This window comes from Ochlerotatus camptorhynchus, unplaced genomic scaffold, assembly GCF_037179485.1.
Source record: "Ochlerotatus camptorhynchus isolate MF236.1 unplaced genomic scaffold, CSIRO-AGI_Acam_v1.1 ptg000442l, whole genome shotgun sequence".
NCBI lineage: Eukaryota > Metazoa > Arthropoda > Insecta > Diptera > Culicidae > Ochlerotatus > Ochlerotatus camptorhynchus.
Window position 1 is genome coordinate 251,176 of NW_027040928.1, and position 21,644 is coordinate 272,819.

Genomic DNA, 21,644 nt, shown 5'->3' on the forward strand with positions numbered 1-21,644 from the left:
ACATACAAATACAAATGGAAAAATTCAAAACCAAAAAACGAGCTACAAACACCCTTCTGTTTTGTATCCATGAGAATGATATAATAACCACCAACTAGGACTGTTCCTTTACATACAAAAAAAAGAAAAGATTTAACCTACCAAGAAAATACTAATCTTACTTTAATCTAGACAGATTTAAACACACCTCTTCACTAGTTATAGCCCCAAAACTGAAATGAAAGTGGACAGCAGTTGGAAAATTCATCATTACCGTATATTTATATTTTAGTGCTGATGAAGGCTTTGATGGCACATATCCAACAAATGTAGTCGTGCGTAATAATGGTTCTTGTTTATATGTGCCACCAGGAATCTTCAAATCAACATGTAAAATAGATATAACGTGGTTTCCATTTGATGATCAAAGATGTGAAATGAAGTTTGGTAGTTGGACATATGATGGTTTCCAGGTAAATTTGAGAACTATGAACACATAAAACAAAAAAAAAACAAACAAGAGAGATAATCTTTTGTTTTCAAGTCATTGACATCGATCTATTTCCAATTCTTGTTTTCCAGTCATCGTACTATTCTCAAGATTTATGTTTTCCGTCATTTCTTCTATTGTTGATTTCACCCTGATTGTTCCTTTTCTTTGTTTAGGTAGGTGATTTCTTTAGTCAGTTTAGAGGAATGATTGGTTTTCGCGTCCATTTTGGAAACTTCCTTAGGAAGTTTCAAGCGCTCTATAGTAGATTATCGAGCTAACGATTTAGAGGCAAGCAAGTGGCTGCTGACTGACTGCGCTTTAGGTTGATCTCTTAGAGGAGAGCTTACTCGTTTGTTTTGTTGTTCCCCATGTAGATAAAGGATCAAGTGGATTTTGGGGCTGATTTGAAATTTAGTTTTCCGGAGCTTGATATGGCTGTGCGTGGAAGGATGGTTAACTTAGCCGTAGTGCTGTTAAGAGTAAGCTGGAAAGCGGTCTTGAAAGAAATTTGAGGACCATTTTCACCTTAAATAGATAGAGTTCTGGGATGTAATGTCAGCCTAATTCCTCACTTTGGCCTATCAACCAAATAACTCATTTGATTCAGCAATAATACACAATAGTAATGAAAATCTAATACCACATCTGCTGTGAAATTGTAATCCGTAAATGAATAGCCTATTTTTGAGACCAATTGAGAACGTATATTGCTCTTTTCCAAAGACAAAGTTTTGCGAAATATTCATATTTTTAGATTTAAAAGCGCCATGATCTTGCCGTATTATTGCACTAACGAAAATCTACACTGCAGTGGTCATAAAAAACCTGATAATTTCATGAATTGAAATGACTTACCTTTATGTAACATGATAGCCCTAAAAATCAATTTCACACTTTTCACTCTTATTGTAACTTTACATCGCGCTTTATTACTATAGGCCGAACATTGGGGACGTAATTTTGAGACGTGTTCCTAGTTATGGCCTACGAACTTTATTGAATAACTTTGTTTTGGTATTGGTGAAACCATTCGCGTTGACGACGACTCTGCAACTGATCACTCCTATAGGGAAACCCTATTGGCAATTTTAAAATTTCGTGAAACATAGCGGATCGTTTCTTATCCTTTCACACCACTGAGTTTGCTGACGTTTATCGTATGCACACTACACACTTAGATTTTTTTGCCGAGATGGGCACCACCGAGCAGCTCGGCATTTTATTTTGCTGGAAATTCAGCAAAAAATATGTTTGTTAGCTGAGATCTCGGCAAAATTCCCGTTTGTTAGCTGAATCTCGGCAAGTTTTTCACTGAGATCCAGCAAAATAAAATGCCGAGCTGCTCGGTGGTGCCCATCTCGGCAAAAAAATCTAAGTGTGTACGTCACGTATACGAATACGCCTAATGTTTTCATCGGGAAAAAACACTTCATAGCGAAATTTTTTCCAGATGAAAACAAATCACTGACACAATCACACTTTAGCAATATCTATGCGTGGGACGTGCAGTCAAATCGGCTAACTGAAAATCCATCAATGATTTGTCAATTCAGGAGCAAATTTTCATTACGTCGAATGTAACAAAGGTAAACAAAGTCGAGCTATCAGTGTCAATCGATGCTCCTGCTATTACACTATATACTGTCCGAATATAGGATCACATCCCATTTTTAAATTTATTTACCTGTCGATGTGTTTTCGATGTTATTTAAGTCACCCGATTTCTATGGAGATGCCGTTTGCCTTAAGTAACAGCACTGAGAAACCCGTGAAAAGTGTTCTTTCGTCGTTTCGCTTTCTCATTATTAAAGTGAATAAATCGAACTGTTTGTTGCTAAGATGATTTCGGTGGTCTTAAAATGATGAATGGGCTGTACGTAAGGAGACGTAATTGATAATTCTCCCGAATATCCTGGTAAATACACTTTGACTTAAGTAACAATAGGGGCCACCAAACGACGTATAATAACTTTTGACTCAAAAACCAGTATTTCTTAGCATGAGAGCTAGCGATTTGCCTTTGAATGATTAAAACCCGGCTAAATATGTTAAACATTGCTATCACTTTGAGACTATATGTGTTTAATTCGAAATGGGAATAACTTTTCGGTCATCAAAACAAAACTTTATTTTTCTCGGATCGGTGCGAATGTTACTTACGACATAATGAAAATTTGCTCTTGAATTAGAGTCGGTGTATAATGATTCACGCCAAGAGAAAAACAGTTGAACTCGCGTCACGGGTTTCGAAAGATTCCCTTTCTTTTCACTTGGCAACAGAGGACCTCTACATCAACTTCAAATGACTTCTAGCGAGAAAAAAAAATAGCGGCTGTAGTAAATCATTATATCAGTGATTTAGTCAAAATATCTTAACCAAAAATAGTAAAAATTCTCATAAGGGATCATTACCAAACGTATCCCATGACAATTTATTGCTCAGTGCGTGTTTAATCATTTCTTCGATTATATTTTATATTTTATTTCAATACCTTTCGTGGACCTTTCATAGCATCGTAATTGTTGTTTACTTTACCCGATAGGTAGCCGGTTTGACAGTTCAGTAAGTAGACTTGGCTTCACTCTTGGCGTGACTCAGTATACACCGACTCTAATGTAAATGTGTAAGGCTCATTGAGTTTGTTATCTCTTTCGTTCTCCCGCTGTTCAAACGGTTCAAGGAGTGTGACGTCAAACTAAGTCATCCATTTTATCAGCTGGGGAACGAAAGAGACGACAAATTTACTGCGCCTCACCTGTTTACGCTCATCGATTTTTCCTACGTTAATTTGTTTCCAAACATAAACAAACCATCGTTGCGGCTTTGTTGTCGTTTGGAACCAGTTATACGAGGTAGGCAACGATTGTTCGTATTTGACAGTCACCTCCCCCATTGATCAGTTCACGAAGATTTGCCGCACTCTTCTCTCACCCGTAAGTTTTGACAGTTTTGGGTGGTTTGTTTTGGCTCCCATTCGTTGCTATCTTTTTTACTCAGAAGCAAAATGATAGGGAGCAAAAAGTGAGGTTAGGGACCGTGCACTGATCTATAGGAAAGGACAGTTCGAAACGGTAATTTCTGAACAACTCAAATTTGAGTACACTCAAGAAAGTCCACATCTCTGATCGTAGCGTTTAAATACTTGATTTCATCACATTTATTTTAACTGTATTTCACCATGGTTCAATGTGTTCTACACGTTGATTTCAAGTGTTTCAAACTTTTAAATATTGATAATCTTTCTCTATCAATTCAAGTGTATTGTACATTGAATCGCACTACTGTTCATAACAGATGGATTTGAAGTGTTTTGCATTTCAATGCTATGTGAATTGCTTTTTCTGCAAGGTAATCATGTAACACATGAGTTGTGGCTTCATCCTTATCAACCAACCGTGGCCTAGTGAGATCGTACGTGGACAACGGCAGCAGCACATCCCAACAGTACAGGATCAATTCGCTAATCAGACCCATTTAAAAAAGGCATGTGTAAGCTCTGGCCTCTAGCAGCTTTGTTTATATATTTGTCGTTTCAATTTTTTGGATTCGGTTAAGCAGAAGTCGATAAAGTAGAATATTGTTTGAACATTGTACTATGACGTGCAAAGCTATTGATATCACCATGTGACACACATAGACTCCAAGTGTGTCACAATTCGAACCAATAGTGTTGACGTATGGTTAAAAGAAAAAGATTCACACGTGAAATGGATGTGTTTCACAATAAGTGCAAAATTAAGTGTGAGACACATGATGATGACGTGTGGAATTTTTTGAGTGTAGGATCTACTCATATCAGAAGCTTGGCTGGCGATCATATTTTTTGATACTATCATCTGCTCTTGTCTTTCTGCTTATAATACGATTTTCCGTCTCTTTCTACCATGTATACGTATTTGAATAAGGCCCGTGATCTTGCAACTGTCGAACGTATAGGATAGATATGGGGTAGAGTCGGTGTATAATGAGTCACGGCAAGAGTGAGGCAAAGTCTACCTATTGAACTGTCAAAACGGCTACCTATCGTGCAAAGTAAATAAACATTACGATGCTATGAAAGGTCCACGAAAGGTATTACAATAAAATATAAAATATAATCGAAGAAATGAGCATTAGACTGATGCAAATTTGAAATTTTCGCTCCACAGTGCTCAAATGGTTCCAAATTGAGTCCTGATTAGCCTCCCATAATGTGAACTCATTTAGTAAGAAACTGACTTGGCACAAACCATTTGAATTTTATATGGAAATTACTATGGGAAAACCAATTTTTTTGATCATATCTATATAACAATTCACCATATCCCTCTGCTTTAAAACATAAAAGTTGAGCATTTGGGAAATTTTCTCAGCTACAACTTTCTACAAGATCACTTTTCGACAACATGTAAGGAAGAAAAGTTATTAATGATTTAAGTCGCTGATGTCTTATGATTATGCTCAATCAACTGTTCAGCAGGCAACATTGGTGTTTCTGACGCTTGGATTAGGGCACAACAATCATGGCTACTATGTCACACGACAGAATTCAGTGTTGCCCACAAAACAGCTGCTTGATCATGCCATAAGATTATCAATCTCTTAAACAATTAATAACTATTTAATTTGACGTTTGGCAGAAAAACGATCTTGCGCTAAGTTGTAGCTGAGAAAATTTCCCGTTAGAATAGCAACAGAACTATTTAACAGTTTAATATGGAAAAAAGCTAGAAGGCAATGAAAAAAAAGTAAGGTTTTCCCATGGTAATTTCCATACAAACTTCAAATGGTTTGTGCCAAGTCAGTTTCTTACCAAATCAGTTTAAATTTTGGGAGGCTAATCAGAACCCAATTTGGAACCGTTTTAGCACTGTGGAGCGAAAACTTCAAATTTGCATCAGTCTAATGAGCATAAACACACAGTGAGCGTTAAATTGTCATGGGATACGCTCGGTAATGATTAGTAATGATAATTTCTACTATTTCCGGAGTGATTTGAGATTTGGGCGTAATTGCATTTGTAATAAAACACGTCAATCACCGATTTCTCGTGAATAAAACCTCAATCTCATAAACAAGCAATGTCAAATGAAAGAGGATTAATTCCTTCACCTCGTAGTGTTATTAGTTTTCAAAATTGAGTTTTCATCCGCGAGAAATCGGCGATTGACGTGTTTGTTTACAAATGCAATTACGCCCAAATCTCAAATCACTCCGGATTTTTGTTAAGATAATTTGACAAAATCACTGATATAATGATTTACTACAGCCGCCATATTTTTTTCTCTCGCTAGAAGTCATTTGAAGTTGTTGTAGAAGACCTCTGTTGCCAAGTGAAAAGAATGGGAATCTTTCGAAAACCGTGATGCGAGTTCAACTGTTTTTCTCTTGGTGTGACTCATTATACACTGACTCTAATATGGGGTTGCAAGTATCCTGACTCGTATCCGTCACAAATAGGGCTACTCAAAATTGAATAAAAAAAAGTAGGTATTGACAAGATGACGAATGGAAAACATCGACCAGAATCCGAACGATGTTGTTCATTTGACATCTTGTCAGTTCTAGCTTTGTTTGCTCAAATTAGGCTAGCCCTATTTAGGGTTGTTTAGAAATAGCGTGCAGTAAATCCTGCCGTCAAAACAAACTTCACGGCAAATGAAACTGACTCATATTTGAGTACCGTTCACCAGTGCTGTAAATTTTCATATCATTCGATTGAAGATGAACCACTACAACCATTCAATCAATTCTGTGTAAACGAATTCTCACATGACCATAATTTGAAGAGCCCCTTTCTCATTCGAAGCTCATTGTCACTGTCAATTGAGTCACTCAGTATCATTTGATATACGACAGTAGAGTATGAAAAAACACAGCAAAATGGTTCCGAACCGACAAGTCGACCCGATGTCGGATCAATGTAAGGCTAATTTAAGGTCGATGTCGACCCAATGTCGTGTTGTTGTTGGGTCAATTTTGGGTTTATGTCGGTTCAACATCGGGTTGGAGTTTGATAGAAGTCAGGTTGGTGTCGGGTTGGCTTAGGTTTTTCGCTGGAATGATGACCAGACCTCCGTTTGTGTGTAGGTTACACTCAATTGAATGATATATAGCGTTTCTCAAATGAGAATGATCCATGCCTTCGTCAAATGACTAAGCAACTGATATCACCCATTCGGAGGAGGTCCTCTTTGATTGCTAATAGCTACTTTTCTCATTTTCATCAAAAATGTTCAAATGATTTTGAGAATTTACAGTACTGCCGTTCACTCGAATTCGCAAAAGCGTTGGGCACTCGTAGAATGAGTAAATATTGTATCAACTATGATTCAATTTCACCGATATTTGAGTGATATTTACTCATATTATAGTGACATTTACTGACATTTGAGTTAAAATTTGCTCATAAAAGGGTGATACGGTCAAAATTTGGTCAAGGGAAAACGCGTGTAAATCGGTGAAATCGTTTATTTAAAAAATCAAATTAAATTTCTTTTTCAAGTTCAATTAGTATAAAATTCAGGAAAAATATTCAGTTAGGCTTCCGCTTTTCCAAATCCGAATTGCCGGGCCTTACGCTTGACCCCTGCCATCAGATTTTGTACAGCCACCTTGTCCACCTTCTTCGCCGCAGAAAGCCAGTTTGCCTTGAACTGCTGCTCGCCCTTAGCAGTTATTTTGGTCTTCTTTAGGTTCCGCTTGACAATAGCCCAGTATTTCTCAATTGGGCGGAGCTCTGGCGTGTTGGGAGGGTTCTTGTCCTTGGGAACCACCTGCACGTTGTTGGCGGCGTACCACTCCATGGCCTTTTTACCGTAATGGCAAGATGCCAAATCCGGCCAAAACAGTACGGAACAACCGTGTTTCTTCAGGAAAGGCAGCAGACGTTTATTCAAACACTCTTTCACGTAAATTTCTTGGTTGACAGTCCCGGAAGCTATGAAAATGCTGCTTTTCAAGCCACAGGTACAGATGGCTTGCCAAACCAGATATTTCTTTGCGAACTTTGACAGTTTCATGTGCTTGAAAACAAAACTCCTGTCCCGGAAGCTGCTTGTAGTCGGCTTTGACGTAGGTTTCGTCGTCCATTAACCTGCAGTCAAACTTCGTCAGCATCGTCGTGTACAGCCTCCGGGATCGCGCTTTGGCCGTCGTATTTTTTTTATCATCGCGATTTGGAGTCACTACCTTCTTGTAAGTCGATAGTTTGGCTCGATGCACGGTTGTAGACGATACACCCAGCTTATTTGCGGCATCTCGGAGAGAGAGGTTAGGGTTTCGCTTGAAACTACCGGCAACTCTCTTTGTCGTCTCAGCGGCTTCCGGTTTTCGATTTCCCCCCGATCCAGACTTCCTGGCTGTCGACAAACGTTCCCCAAACACTTTAATTACATTTGTAACGGTTGATTTGGCAACTTTTCGCGATTTTGCCAACTTTGCGTGCGAGTAGCTCGGATTTTCGCGATGCGCGAGCAAAATTTTGATACGCTGCTCTTCTTGCTTGGACGGCATTTTGACAACTGAAGAGTGAATTCCAAAATCAAAATAGGAGCAACATTCTACACACACACACCTTCAAAATGAGGGGTGTTCAGGTTTTTTAAATGCAAAATTGAAAGAAATACGTCAAGTTGATATTGACCAAATTTTGACCGTATCACCCTTTTTATGAGTGACCTACGGATTTTTTTAAATTTAGTGAACGGGATTCTAATATCAGTCAGATTAATTTACCGTGTAGACCTTTCCAAAATAGCTATCATGCCGAACAATGCATTAGGTCCAAAGTAACATTGATCGATTCTCTTCGTAGAATTTATCTCTCGTTAATAACTTGGCTACAAAACCGTTTCATGCCATGTTGCCGTACTAGATGCTAGGTAATAGCTTCTTTTATCGTACAATGTGTTGAAAATAGCTGGAAGTGTCTATACGTGGCTGTAGGGATGCAAAGAGAAAATCTAAAAAGAGAATCTGTCAAAATTACTTAGAAGCTAATGTATTGTTCGGCTTGCTGACAGGTTGTTACCTGGATCAACCGGGAAGAAAACACTGACCCTTTCTTCCTCATACGTTCTTACACGAGAAATGAGGGTGACGTAAACAATGTGGTTACATATGAATGATAAGGAGAGAGCGCTATTTCACATGCCGAACCTTTATAGATCGAGGTTTATCTTCGATAGGACGAAGTTGCATCTATTTATAGACCCAACCAGGGTACAGTAGATCCACATTACATCTACGTACCTCGAATGCTTTCGTGTTAAAACGATGATTTTTACAATTTTCAGTTGTGGCTAACTAATCTCAAAATAATAAGTTATTTTAAACTTGCATGTTGATAGTGAATTATCGACTGCAGTTCAATTATTACATAATATACGGCAAAAAACGTTACTTAACGGTTTGATTTTAGACCGAGATTAGGAACATATACCCTTTGTACTTGATTTGAAAGATTCAAATTGAATTTAAAATAACAAATAATTAACAAGAAAGGGTGACACAGCCTCATATAGGGAGCGGTACCTAAAAAGGGTGACGTGTTCGTTCAATAGTATATTCCAGAGAATCCAGACTATACGCAACCGGTAGAGACTAACGATTTTAAATTGGCTCACTACTTGACTAGCCTATTGGTCCCAAGCAAATCGATTAACGTACCCCATTCTAGTCAAAATTCTAGTACTACACAATGTTTGTTTTGATTCGCTATGAAAGTTTGACAGATAAAATGAGGGGTTCGTGGATTTTCCTATATTTCGAAGGGTGCATCGATTAGCTTGGGACCGAAGATAGTACTAGAGCTGAGCCTAAAAGTTGAGCACGTTTCTTTGGGACCTTCTGGTCTTAGAGTTACCTCTATGCTATAGCCGAAGACATCATATCAAGAAGATTGGCAACTTTGCCAGAATCCAAGCAACAGATACAATAGCGCTGCGCTTGAGTGAAGGTGGAAGCAACGCATAGAAAAATGATCAAATACACAAACCTTTCTTCTGAGGATGTAATCTTTGCTATCAAATTCGTTCGATTCATTTACCTTTGAGTGGCAGATGACACGAAATGTCGACCAGAGCTCCGTTTGTGTGTACACGGCGAATGAGAACGACTCAAATTTGAGTTTAGTTCACTCATAATCGCCAAAAGTGCAGGAACTCAGCGATGAGTTAACTTGCCTCATGTTTTCCCAGGTTTTTCCAGGATTTTCCAGGGAAAAATTCCCGAATTTGAAAAAAGTAAAGATTGGATTCCCTCAGTCTATTGGTACTACTCCGAGACTGAATAAAATTTTCGTCAATTTCCTCATTTTCCGGCAGATTTTTTAGGTTTTCCACAGGAAACCATGGGACAAATTTTACTCATCGCTGATTTCCTGCGCTTTTGGCGATTATGAGTGAACTAAACTCAAATTTGAGTCGTTCTCATTCGCCGTGTAGGTTACACTCAATCGAATGATATATAGCGTTTCTCAAATGAGAATGATCCATGCCTTCGTCAAATGACTAAGCAACTGATATCACCCATTCGGAGGAGGTCCCCTTTGATTTCTAATAGCTACTTTTCTCATTTTCATCAAAAATGTTCAAATGATTTTGAGAATTTACAGTACTGGACACGATTGTACCTGTCTCATAGCGTTCGGTTGAGAAAATGGAAGAGTTGCCAGTCTTCTTGATTTATAACTGAAACTTTAACCAGAGTAAAAATTTGTATCTAAAAATAGTGAATAATCACTTATGCCCAGTGCACAGTGGGTCAGGAATTAAATCCAGCAGGAAAAAATTAATAACACCCTGGTTTTGCATTCAATTGGGTTGACGTCTTCAGTGAAATTTTGTTAGATTAATTTGGACTACAATTCAAGCTGAACATTGCATTAGGTCCCAAGTAACATTGACAGATTCTTTTCGTCGACTTTCTCTTTGCATCCTCACGGCCACGTCAATACATTTCCAGATAATTTCAGCACACAGATCGATGAAACAAGCTATTATCTAGCTTTGTATACGACAAACACGACAAGAAACGGTTCTGAACGCAAGTTATTAACGAAAGAAAAAGTCGAAAGATCGACTTATGTTACTTAGGACCTAATGCATTGTTCAGCTTGAATCAGGTGGATGCAAACAGCTCAATTTTCGACCGCAAAGATGGCGCAGCGATACAAACTTGTTTACTTCACAAGATAGAGGTTTGCTGTCTTCGGCAGAAAAACAGGGAACTACTGTGAAATACCCCACAATATGAGTATTTTTGGAAGCGGAGTGACATGTAGGGACCGTAAATCGATATCTGACGTCATTTGTAAATCCAAGATGGTGGTTTTCAGTTACACAAAAACTTGGGCATTCTTTCAAATACCCCACAGTAGGGGTATTTTCGGAATCGGGATGACGTGTGGAGACCAGAAATCGATGTTTGACGCCATTTTTAAATCCAGTTTCGGTTTTCGGTTACAGAAAAAAATGAAATCCTGTCAAATACCCCACTTTTTAGGTATTTTTTGAATGGCTGTGACGTGTACGGACCAGACAACAATGTTTGAAGCCATTTTGAAATCCAATATGGCGACTTTCGGTTACAGAAAACATGGAAATTCGGTCAAATACCCCACAAGATGGGTATTTTTGGAATTGGAGTGACGTGTAGGGAACGAAAATCGATGTCTGACGCCATTTTTAAATCCAAGATGGCGGCTTTTGATTACAGAAAATAAGGAAATTCTGTTAAATACCCCATAATATGGGTATTTTTGGTAGCGGAGTGACGTGTAGGGACTGAAAATCGATGTCTGACGTCATTTGTACATCCAAGATGGTGGTTTTCAGTTACAGAAAAACATGAAAATTCTGGTAAATACCCCACTATATGGGTATTTTTGCAATGAGTGTGAAGTGTAAGGACCAGACAGCGATGTTTGACGCTATTTTGAAATCCAATATGGCAACTTTCGGTTACAGAAAACATGGAAATCCTGTCAAATACCCCACCATATGGGTATTTTTGGAATCGGTGTGACGTGTAGACGTGACCAGAAATCGATGTTTGACGTGATTTTGAAATCCAAGATGGTGGTTTTCAGTTACAGAATAACTTGTAAATTTTGTCAAATACCCCACAATATGGGTACTTTTGAATCAGGTGACATTTAGGGACCGCAAATCCATATCTGATGCTATTTAGATTTTGGTTTTGATGGTGGCTGATGGCGCCATCTTGGATTTCAAAATGGCGTCAGATATATATTTTTGATTCCTACAAATCACTCCGATTCTAAAAAATTACTCATATTGTGGGTTATTTGAAAGTATTTCTCTATTTTTCTCTAACTGAAAGCCACCATTTTATATTTAAAACTGGTATCAAACATGGGTTTTGAGTCCCTACACGTAACTCCGATTCTTAAAATACCAATATTGTGGGGTATTCGACAGTATTTTGAGAACCGGATGCCACCATCTTGGATTTAAAACAGATTTCAGATATGGATTTCTCATTCCGACACGTCACCCCGATTCCAAAAATACCCATATTGAGAAGTATTTCATAGTATTTTTCTGTTTTTCTGTAACCGCAAACCACCATCTTTGATTTCAAAATGGCGTCAGACATGGATTTCAGATTCTAACACGAAACCCGTATTCCAAAGATACCTATATTGTGGGTTATTTAACAGTATGTTTATGTTTTTCTGCATCCAGAAGCCACCATATTGTATTTCAAAATGGCATCAGACATGGGTTTTCAGTCTTTATACGTCATTCGAATTCCAAATGTACCCATATTGTGGGGTATTTGACAGAATTTCCAAGTTTTATTTAAGCAGATGCCACCATCTTAGATTCAAAAATATCGTCAGACATAGATTTATGGTTCCTACACGTTACCCTGATTCAAAAACTACCCATATTGTGGATTATTAAACAGTATTTTTCAGTTTTTCTGTAACCGGAAGCCACCATCTTGAATTTAAAAATGGCTTCAGACATGGGTTTTCAGGCCTTGCACGTCACTCCTATTTCAAAAATACACATATAGTGAGGTATTTGACGGCATTTCCAAGTTTTTCTCTTACCAGAAGCCGCCGTCTTGGATTTCAAAATGGTGCCAGGCATGGATTTCCGGTTCTAACACGTCACTTAGATTTCAAAAATACCCATATTGTGGGGTATTAGACAGTATTTTTCTGTTTTTTCTGTAAACGGAAGCCGCTATCTTGAATTTTAAAATGGTGCCAGAAATGGATTTCTGGTTCCTACACGTCACTCCAATTTCAAAAATATTTATATTGTGGGGTATTTGACATTTTTTTTTTCTCCAAAAACGTCTTTTTACGAAGTAAATCCCAAATAACGAGTTTGGTTCGTCAATGGAGATTCCATTACCTCTGAGATATTTTTAGGAATTAAAGTGTATTTGATTTAAATTTTCAAAAGTTAATGACATTTTGCGTTCACTTGCGCGTGTTAAGCAAATTAAGCCAGATTTTTTTTAATTTCATATGATATATATTTTTGAGCACTCTAAATATTTTAGCATTGATCTGGAAAAGATTGGATTGATCAGTACCGATCGAGGAAAAATGATAAAAGTATTCTTTTGAACGATTGATCAAAGTATAATACCACAAACGTTAATTTCAGGCAATTTTTTAAAACTTGGTACATTTCAGTTTTTTTTTAAGATGTACAGCTTGTATATCTTCGGCACCTTTTCATAAAATTGTACGTCCAACAACTTTGCCGGAGACAGCAAACATTTATCTTGTGAAATAAAAAATCTTATATCGCTGCGCCATATTTGCGGCCAAACTTGAACTATTTTCATACATCAAATTATAGTCCTAATTAATCCAAGAAAATTCACTCAAGACTTCAACTCAATTGAATGCAATCCCAGAGCGTTATTATTTATTTCCTGCTATATTTAATTCTTGGCCCATTACAAAATGGTCATAAACCCGTATTTAGCAAGACAAAAATGTGTGCGCCCAATCCGTCAGTTTTAGATATATAGTGTCTTCGGGAAAATTTGCTTCATATTTTTGACCGATCTTTTTATGCCAGAGAAATTAGGTTGGTCTATGAAGTTGATGAATTGAAAATACATTTTTTTTTATTATTTTAGATAGACCAATGCGGTGTTGTAAAAAGTTGTAGTACAATCAATTTAAAGCAACTTTGCTGAAGACATCAAATTTATATCTCTTATGGTTCATGAGTTATGATTTTTTTAAGTATGCAGGGCAGGGTGGTCCCCAGAAAATCGGATTTCTTTAAATATCTTTTTACGCGTTCATTGCTCGTAAAAAATTGTTTTGAATACTTTTAGAACTTTTTATGATGCATATTTTTGCTGAAGCAACTAAGTTGTTATCTCTTTTATTTGAAATGTTTTGGCTAGTTTTTGCTGAAAAATAAGACTTTTTTAAGATTAAATTAAAGGCTTTATTCAAAAAATGCTCTCGCATTTTTCCACGAAATATGAATTAAAAACGATCTTTCAATTTGAATTAAAAGTTTGACAATCGGTTTATTCCATTAAGAGATATTGACAATAGATAAGAGACATTCTTTTGAGGAAAAGCTCCTTTAACTTTCATATAAGAAAATACGTCATCAAAGTTCTAATAGTGTCTAGAATAACGTTTTTACGAGAAATGAAGCTATTAATAAATATTAATAGAAAACTGATTTTTTAGAGGCCACCCTAAGCTGCTGTTTAAAAAAATCATAACTCATGAACCATAAGAGATAGAAATTTGGTGTCTTCAGCAAAGTTGCTTCGAGTTGATGTTGTACAATTTTTTAGAACATTGCACTAATCGATCTCAAATAAAAAAAAGTTTATATTTTCAATTCACTTATTTTATGGACCACCCTAATTTCTTTGAAATAGAAAGATCTGCCTAACAATATGAAGTAACTTTTCCCGAAGACAATATATACCTAAAAGTGATAGTATGGGCGCAAATATTTTTGTCTTCCTAAATACAGCTTTGGGACCATTGTGCGTTGTGCAGTGATGGGAAATTTGGAATAAGTAAGAAGCTATAAGATGCCATTCAAGAAATGAAGAAAAAATAATCTGCATTTTAAATAACTGGTTACCTTGGAGGGTCACCAGTCCTATCTACCATCATTGCTCATGACATTTAAAAATATGAAGAAGTTTTGAAAAACTAGGATGATGAATCAAGTTATGCTCATTTTTGAGGCAATGTCTACGAGCGGTTGCTTGAAACTTCCCAAGTATATCCAGGAAGCTTTATGCTTGATACAGAAAGCATTAAGTTTTAACAGCCTATCCATTTAAGGTGATGCTTCAATCGTTTAACATATGCGTTTTAGCATATAGCATAGCATTGTGCAGAAGTCGAAATATTTTACATTGATTGGAGTTGTTTGCTTCGAATAATTCCAGACAATGCTATAAGATAAGAAATCTCAAAATTACATGACTCCTCTGTAACGTACATCCTTAAAACAGTTTCTACGGAAAAAACGGAAAAAAAGCTAACCATACAACCAATTATCTGTCAGAGCTTAACTATCAATCATCTTGTTTAGGCCATTAAGGCGACGTTCTAGGTTACCGAAGAATTTAGCTATTTTAGTCTACCTTAACTGTATAAGTTTTTTATTCTTTTAGCACACCTAGTTTTGTAAATAATTTCAACCCAAAGCTCCTTTCCCTCCTCGTCATTTCATCAGCCTACCCTCATCTTCATCATGATCGTCACTTTTATTTTCCGTTTCATTCTTCGATTCTCATTCAACCCCTAAACATAGTTCAACTCTCATTGCCTTCGTAAACAAACAAAAATCGAACGAACCTCACACCTCACGCGACAATGTCCCCGACGATCGTAAGACTTTTTCGGCTTTGCTTCTGGACGCTGGACGTGGCGGACTACATTGCGTCAGCCGTGCCAGGTGCGCTCCGAAAAAGACTTCGGCGATTCGGAGCCTGTCAAAGGAGCGAGAATCAAACGAAAAACCATCATAGAAACTATCGAACGGGATCCCGACCTCATATCATGGCCATTCTGAAAATAATAAACGATGTAAAAAAGAAGAACAAAAAAAAAACTGACAACGCTCCCCCTCCCGCAAAATAAAAACATTCTACGGAAAGCACTTTTAGATTAGGAATTCGAACGCACCCGGAGATTTTCCCTATAGCTGTGTTTGATTGAAACGGAAAGCATCGCGATGTGACAGGAAGACAACATTTTTCCAGGAGTTGGACAACGCCATCATGTAGATGTTGTGTTTTTTTCCGTTCTGTGTGCTCCGCAACGTTTGACCATTTTACGAGATTTAATTTCATCCCACCATGTACAAACAATCATTCATTCAACAGACCACCGGGTATTTGCATGATTTGGGAAAGAGATTCGAAAAATTTCCGCTTCTTTTTACGTTCCTATGCATTCGAGTATTGCGATTGGAAACTAGTTCATCAACCGTCTCATTCATTCGTTTTGCCCACTTTCCCTCTACACTCTCGTATCCCTGACGAATAAACATCCTAAAAATTTATGCCAGGAAGACACCCTACATGGACAGCATACTGCATTTACTAACGAGCAAACTTTTCTTCTCTTTTCCCGTAACCACCCACTACAATAATGATGACATCATTCGGTCGATCCTCCCAACAGCTAGATTTACAGCTGCAAGATGAAACGGGTGGGGATATCAGTAGTTTCGTGACGAATGGGGAGTGGGACCTGCTGGGTAAGTAAAACTGAAAATTAAATATATTTGATGATTGAATTATTTAAGCAAAGTCTAATTGTGGTGTTGAATTTATTGATTTGCCGCAAAAAAAAAAATTGAATTATTTATCCACCAATGCACTATTTCCATGATGTTATCGTAATTTCAGGAATTTTTCTGGCTTTTTTTCATTAAAATATGTTCTAGAATAAATATATTTGAACATTTCACGGTTACAGCTTCAAGCTTAATTTCAAAGAATAAAATCTTGGAAAATAATTTGAACATGAAAACATAGATGATTAACAATTCGACAGTGAGCCTGCATAAGGGCGTATATGCGATGATCGATTCTCTTCATAGATTTTCTCTTAGCATTGCTAAAGCTAAGCGAAACAATTTTCTAGAATTTATTCAATGCAGAGTTGTAACAGGTTTTATTGGCTATCAAAAGCAACAGCAAACGCGCCGAGAAACGTTAATTATAACTAGTTATTAAGGTGATACTCTAAGGAAGCCTTAGCGTGGAACTTCAAAGGCACAAATGTCAGCTTCCACAAAACATACAAATTTGAAATTGCTCTCTGTTTGTAGTAGCTCAGCAAACAAGGAGCAGCAATTTCAAATTTGTATGTTTTGTGGAAGCTGACATTTTTTTTCTAATTGATTTATTTGATAAGGCTCAACCGAATTAACTTTACCGACCCGAGGACTCTTGTTCACTATACAATACATCTTAAAACTATAGTGAAAAGGTACAACACAATAAATATTTTATCTTCCGCTGTCCAATAAGCCTCCTCCATCAGAACAGGAGCCGCTTCCAGTGGTTTTATTCTATGGCAGATTCGCCAACGAGGGCAGCAATGGACGCAAAACGTGGTCAGCACTCACACACTCATCACGAAACGGTTGCTTTCCAAAGTCGACGACGCATCGATTGAAAGAACTGCTGATGAAGAACAATGAGGAGGACCACACAATGGTTGCTGCCGAGTAAACAGACGATCGCCTACAATACATTGAGAGTGGTATGCTTCTGTCGACAGCCGAGTGAACACCGGAAGCTGACATTTGTGCCTTTAAAGTTTCACGCTAAGGCTTCCTTAGAGTATCACCTTAACAAAAGAGAAAATTGACGAAGAGAATCGATCACCGCGTTTACGCCCTTATGCAATATGCAAGCTCACTGTCGAATTGGTTTTGTACAAAGTGTGAAGTATCCTGCTATCTGTCACTTGTGTTTCTCATTAAAAGATTCAACTTCACTCGTTGATGGTTTATGCAAGATTGATTTTATTATTCAAATTTAACTTAGCCTAAACATTATGTCGACAGTGAGTCGACAGTGAGCATTCATAAGGGCGTATAAGCGACGATCGATTCTCTTCATCGATTTTCTCTTTTGTTATTAACTCGCTAGATTTAACGTTCATCGGTACGGTTGCTGTTACTTTTGATAGCCAGTACAACCTCTTACAACTCTGCATTGAACAAAATGGAGCAATGCAAAGAGAAAAACGATGTAGAGAATCGATCATCGCGTATACGCCCTTATGCATGCTCACTGTCGATGTATTTGCTAGTCAATCAGCGATCGATACACATAGATCGACCAAGAGAGGGAGAGAAATGATCAAGAGAGAAACCGCCCTGCGGCTTTCCCACGTTACATGTCGCACACTGAAAAATTTTCTGAATTTTAACTAACGCGTAAAACCTCCCTTTGTTTAATTTTGAGCTATACTTGGCATAACCAGCGCAACCGTTTACAAGCTTGCATACAATATTACTAATTTATGCGATATTGCGCTTAAAATTACACGAAATATCGCGTAAATTTATGCCAAATCTAGCTTTAATTTAAGGTGCGCTATATCTCGGATAAATTAACATGAATTTTTCGAACGGTGCATGGTGACAACGCCGCTTGAAAACAGGCGTAATGCATTGGTTTAGTAATTATACAGTTCGAAAAAGTAGTGTAAATTTCTGTTCAATATGATGCACATAAATGGAGCGTCACATATCATATAAGTTTACATCATAAATCATGTAAAGTTCTGAGACATTTCATGCAATGTAGCAAATATTGTATACAAAAGACCATCTTTGTAAACAATATTGTTTACAAGTTGTTCGGTTGCATGAAATCAAATACAAGTTTACGTGAATGAAACAAAAATGAACAGAATTCGATGGCGTATGTTATGCAGATGCCCAAATAACATTGTTAGTTTTATCGTGGTTTTAAAGCATTCTACAAGTCAAGCCATGGCCTACAGAACCCTCATAAAACCAAAATTGTTACTTGAATGCAACACGCAGAAAAAAAAAACTTAGTTCAACCAAACAAAATTCGTATCATTTTTAACAAAATTTTGAATAGAATATGGATCTATAAAATTGATGGAGTAATTCAAAAACATTGAGTTAAAGTAATTCTTCTATGTTTATTTATTTATATATTTTTTATTCGAAAAAATGTTTGCTTGCAACAACTTGAAGCATTATTTATAGTAATTAACGTTTTTAGCTTGTTTTTATTGAAAAATGAACCAATATTTTTCAATTATGGTTAAAAACAATTTACTTACTGAGCCACTGTTTATTTATTTATTTATTTATCTATTTATTAATTTATTCATTTATTTATTGATTTATTTATTTATTTATTTATTTATTTATTTATTTATTTATTTATTTATATATTTATTTATTTATTTATTTAGTTATTATTTATTAATTTATTTATTTATTTATTTATTTATATATTTATTTATTTATTTATATATTTATTTATTTATTTATTTTTTTATTTGTTTATTTATTTATTTATTAATTTATTTATTTATTTATTGATTTATTTATTTATTAATTTATTTATTTATTTATTTATTTATTTATTTATTTATTTATTCATCAATTAGCCTATTGCGTTGCACCATTTGCTGCGTGAATGAGTTGTACACACACAGATAAAAATTCATCAATTTAATAGTGATGTAAACATTCATTCTCATAAACTTGTATTTCATTTTACGCAACCGAGCAACTTGTAAACAATGTTGTTTACAAAAATGAGCTTTTGTTTGCAATATTTGCTACATTGCATGAAATGTGCATGCTCGGTAATGGCGGCCTGTTTGTATGAATAAATGTATCCTTCACTGTGCTTTTTGACACTAACTGGAGGGCGTATGTTGTTCCATTTTCTTCTGTTCCTGGGAGAGGGAAAGGGAAGGGGTTGAAATTCGAACATCTAGATAGTGTCAAAAAGCACAGTGAAGGATACATTTATTCATACAAACAGGCCGCCATTACCGAGCATGGAAAGCTGGATATAATGTGAACTTATATGATATGTGTCGCTCCATTTATGTGCATCATACTGAACAGAAATTTACACTACTTTTTCGAACTGTGCACTACTAAAAAGTCATGTAAATTTCGGTTCACTGAGACCGACACATGTAAGCGGGCCTTTTGACATAAGAATCAGTTCGAAAAAGTAGTGCAAATGTCTGTTCAATATAATGCACATAAATGGAGCGTCACATATCATATATGTTTACATTATATATCATGTAAAGTTCTTACACATTTCATGCAATGTAGCAAATATTGCATACAAAAGCCCATCTTTGTAAACAATATTGTTTGCAAGTTGCTCGGTTGCGTGAAATGTAATACAAGTCGACGTGAATGAACAACAATTAAAATTCAGAATTTTTATCTGTGCAGACGTAGCTTGAAGTTCGCTAGATTTTGTTCCTCGAAGTTCGGTGAGACACAGGGGTACTGCATATGCACTGCCAAAGAACGAATTCGTCGATGATCAACAGTGTAGCCTTATTTCGCCCTATCGCAAGTCAGCGCTGAAATTTAAAATGCAAGTTAATAGATTGCTTGTCGAGTAACTATATTAATCGACATAATTTTTAAAACTAAAACTTACATAAGGAGGAACTTTTCAACTATAAATAGCAACGATGTCGATACAGGCTGAAAGTTGGAAACGTGCACTTAAAAATTATTTTGTTAAGGCTATAAAAACAGTTTTAAACAATTTTATTTATTTGATTTAAATGAACTTCTACATTTATTTGAATCTTTTTAGTGTACTGAAACAAATAGAAATTTCGTATTAAATAATAACAATATGTAAATTTTGTAAATTTACGCCTCAGTGTTTTATCTGCGTGAAAAATATATATTTTATAAGGTTATCAAATTTTTATTTTCGGAAACATTATTATTTGTTTTAACAAGTCATCTGTTAATAGAAAACATAATTTGGCATAGTAAAATGATTACAATTCAATATAATTTCAGTTTTCGGTTACATTATCATCATGAACAAAATATTCTTCATTTTCATCGACAGCTACCAGAAGAATATAAATTTGTGTGTAATCCGCGCTAAGTGTGTTAACATTCCTAAATACCTCAAACCACGTTGCTCGTATTATCAGCGCCTCCTACAAGTGTAAGTAGACCAAACGACCCACAAGCGGCAGTCAAGCAAAGGACTGCAACGCCTGTCATCTGCGAACAACTCGAGTGAAGCCAAATTTCTCTGGTGCTCTGGTGCTTTGCAGAGTCGGTGTATAATGAGTCACGCCAAGAGAAAAACAGTTTAACTCGCATCACGATTTTCGAAAGATCCCCTTTCTTTTCACATGGCAACAGAAGACTTCTACATCAACTTCAAATGACTTCTAGCCATAAATAAAAATAGCGGCTGTAGTTAATCATGATATCAGTGATTTTGTCAAATTATCTTAACAAAAAATAGTAGAAATTCTCATTAGGGTTGATGCATATGTTATGTCACGCTCTAAGGGGGGGAGGGGGTTGGTCTAAGATTTTGTGACAAACAATGCATTAGGTATAGGAAAAACGTCACGATAGGGGGGAGGGGGTAATTTTTTGCTCGATTTAGCGTAACATAATTAATGCATGGGCCCTTACTGGTCATTACTAAACGTATCCCATGACAAGTTAATGCTCACTGCGTATTTATGATCATTTCTTCGATTATATTTTATATTTTATTGCAATACCTTTCGTGGTCCTTTCATAGCATCGTAATGTTTGTTTATTTTGCTCGATAGGTAGCTGGTTTGACAGTTCAATAGGTAGACTTGGCTTCACTCTTGGCGTGACTCATTATACACTGACTCTAGTGCATTGCTGCAATTTGACAGCTCCTACTTTTCCTCTAAGAATAAACTTGGTACATGACGCGCCGCGCTGCGGAACTTTTCTAGATAACGTTATAGTTAAGCATTATTTACAAAAATTGTGAGTGTCATTTCGACAGCAACTAAATTAATTTTGAATTGAGCTTGCACAAGCTCTTTGGACCATTCCACCACTGAGCCGTTTAAGCAGATCTTATTATTCATAAAGGGTGTCCACGATGAAATTGCCACACACAAAATTGATTCGCAAA

General features: G+C 36.5%; 1 protein-coding gene across 2 annotated transcripts in view; it reads left to right on the forward strand.

Annotated features, from left to right (window-relative positions):
• The window catches only part of LOC135711780 (neuronal acetylcholine receptor subunit alpha-7-like), a 321,984-nt gene that overhangs the window by 197,941 nt on the left and 102,399 nt on the right, over window positions 1–21,644 (forward strand). For both annotated transcript variants that reach the window (XM_065234748.1, XM_065234749.1), the window contains exons 5-6: window positions 272–452; window positions 16,129–16,204. In XM_065234748.1, coding sequence (XP_065090820.1) covers window positions 272–452; window positions 16,129–16,204 — 257 coding nt within the window. The remainder of the gene's footprint in view (window positions 1–271; window positions 453–16,128; window positions 16,205–21,644) is intronic.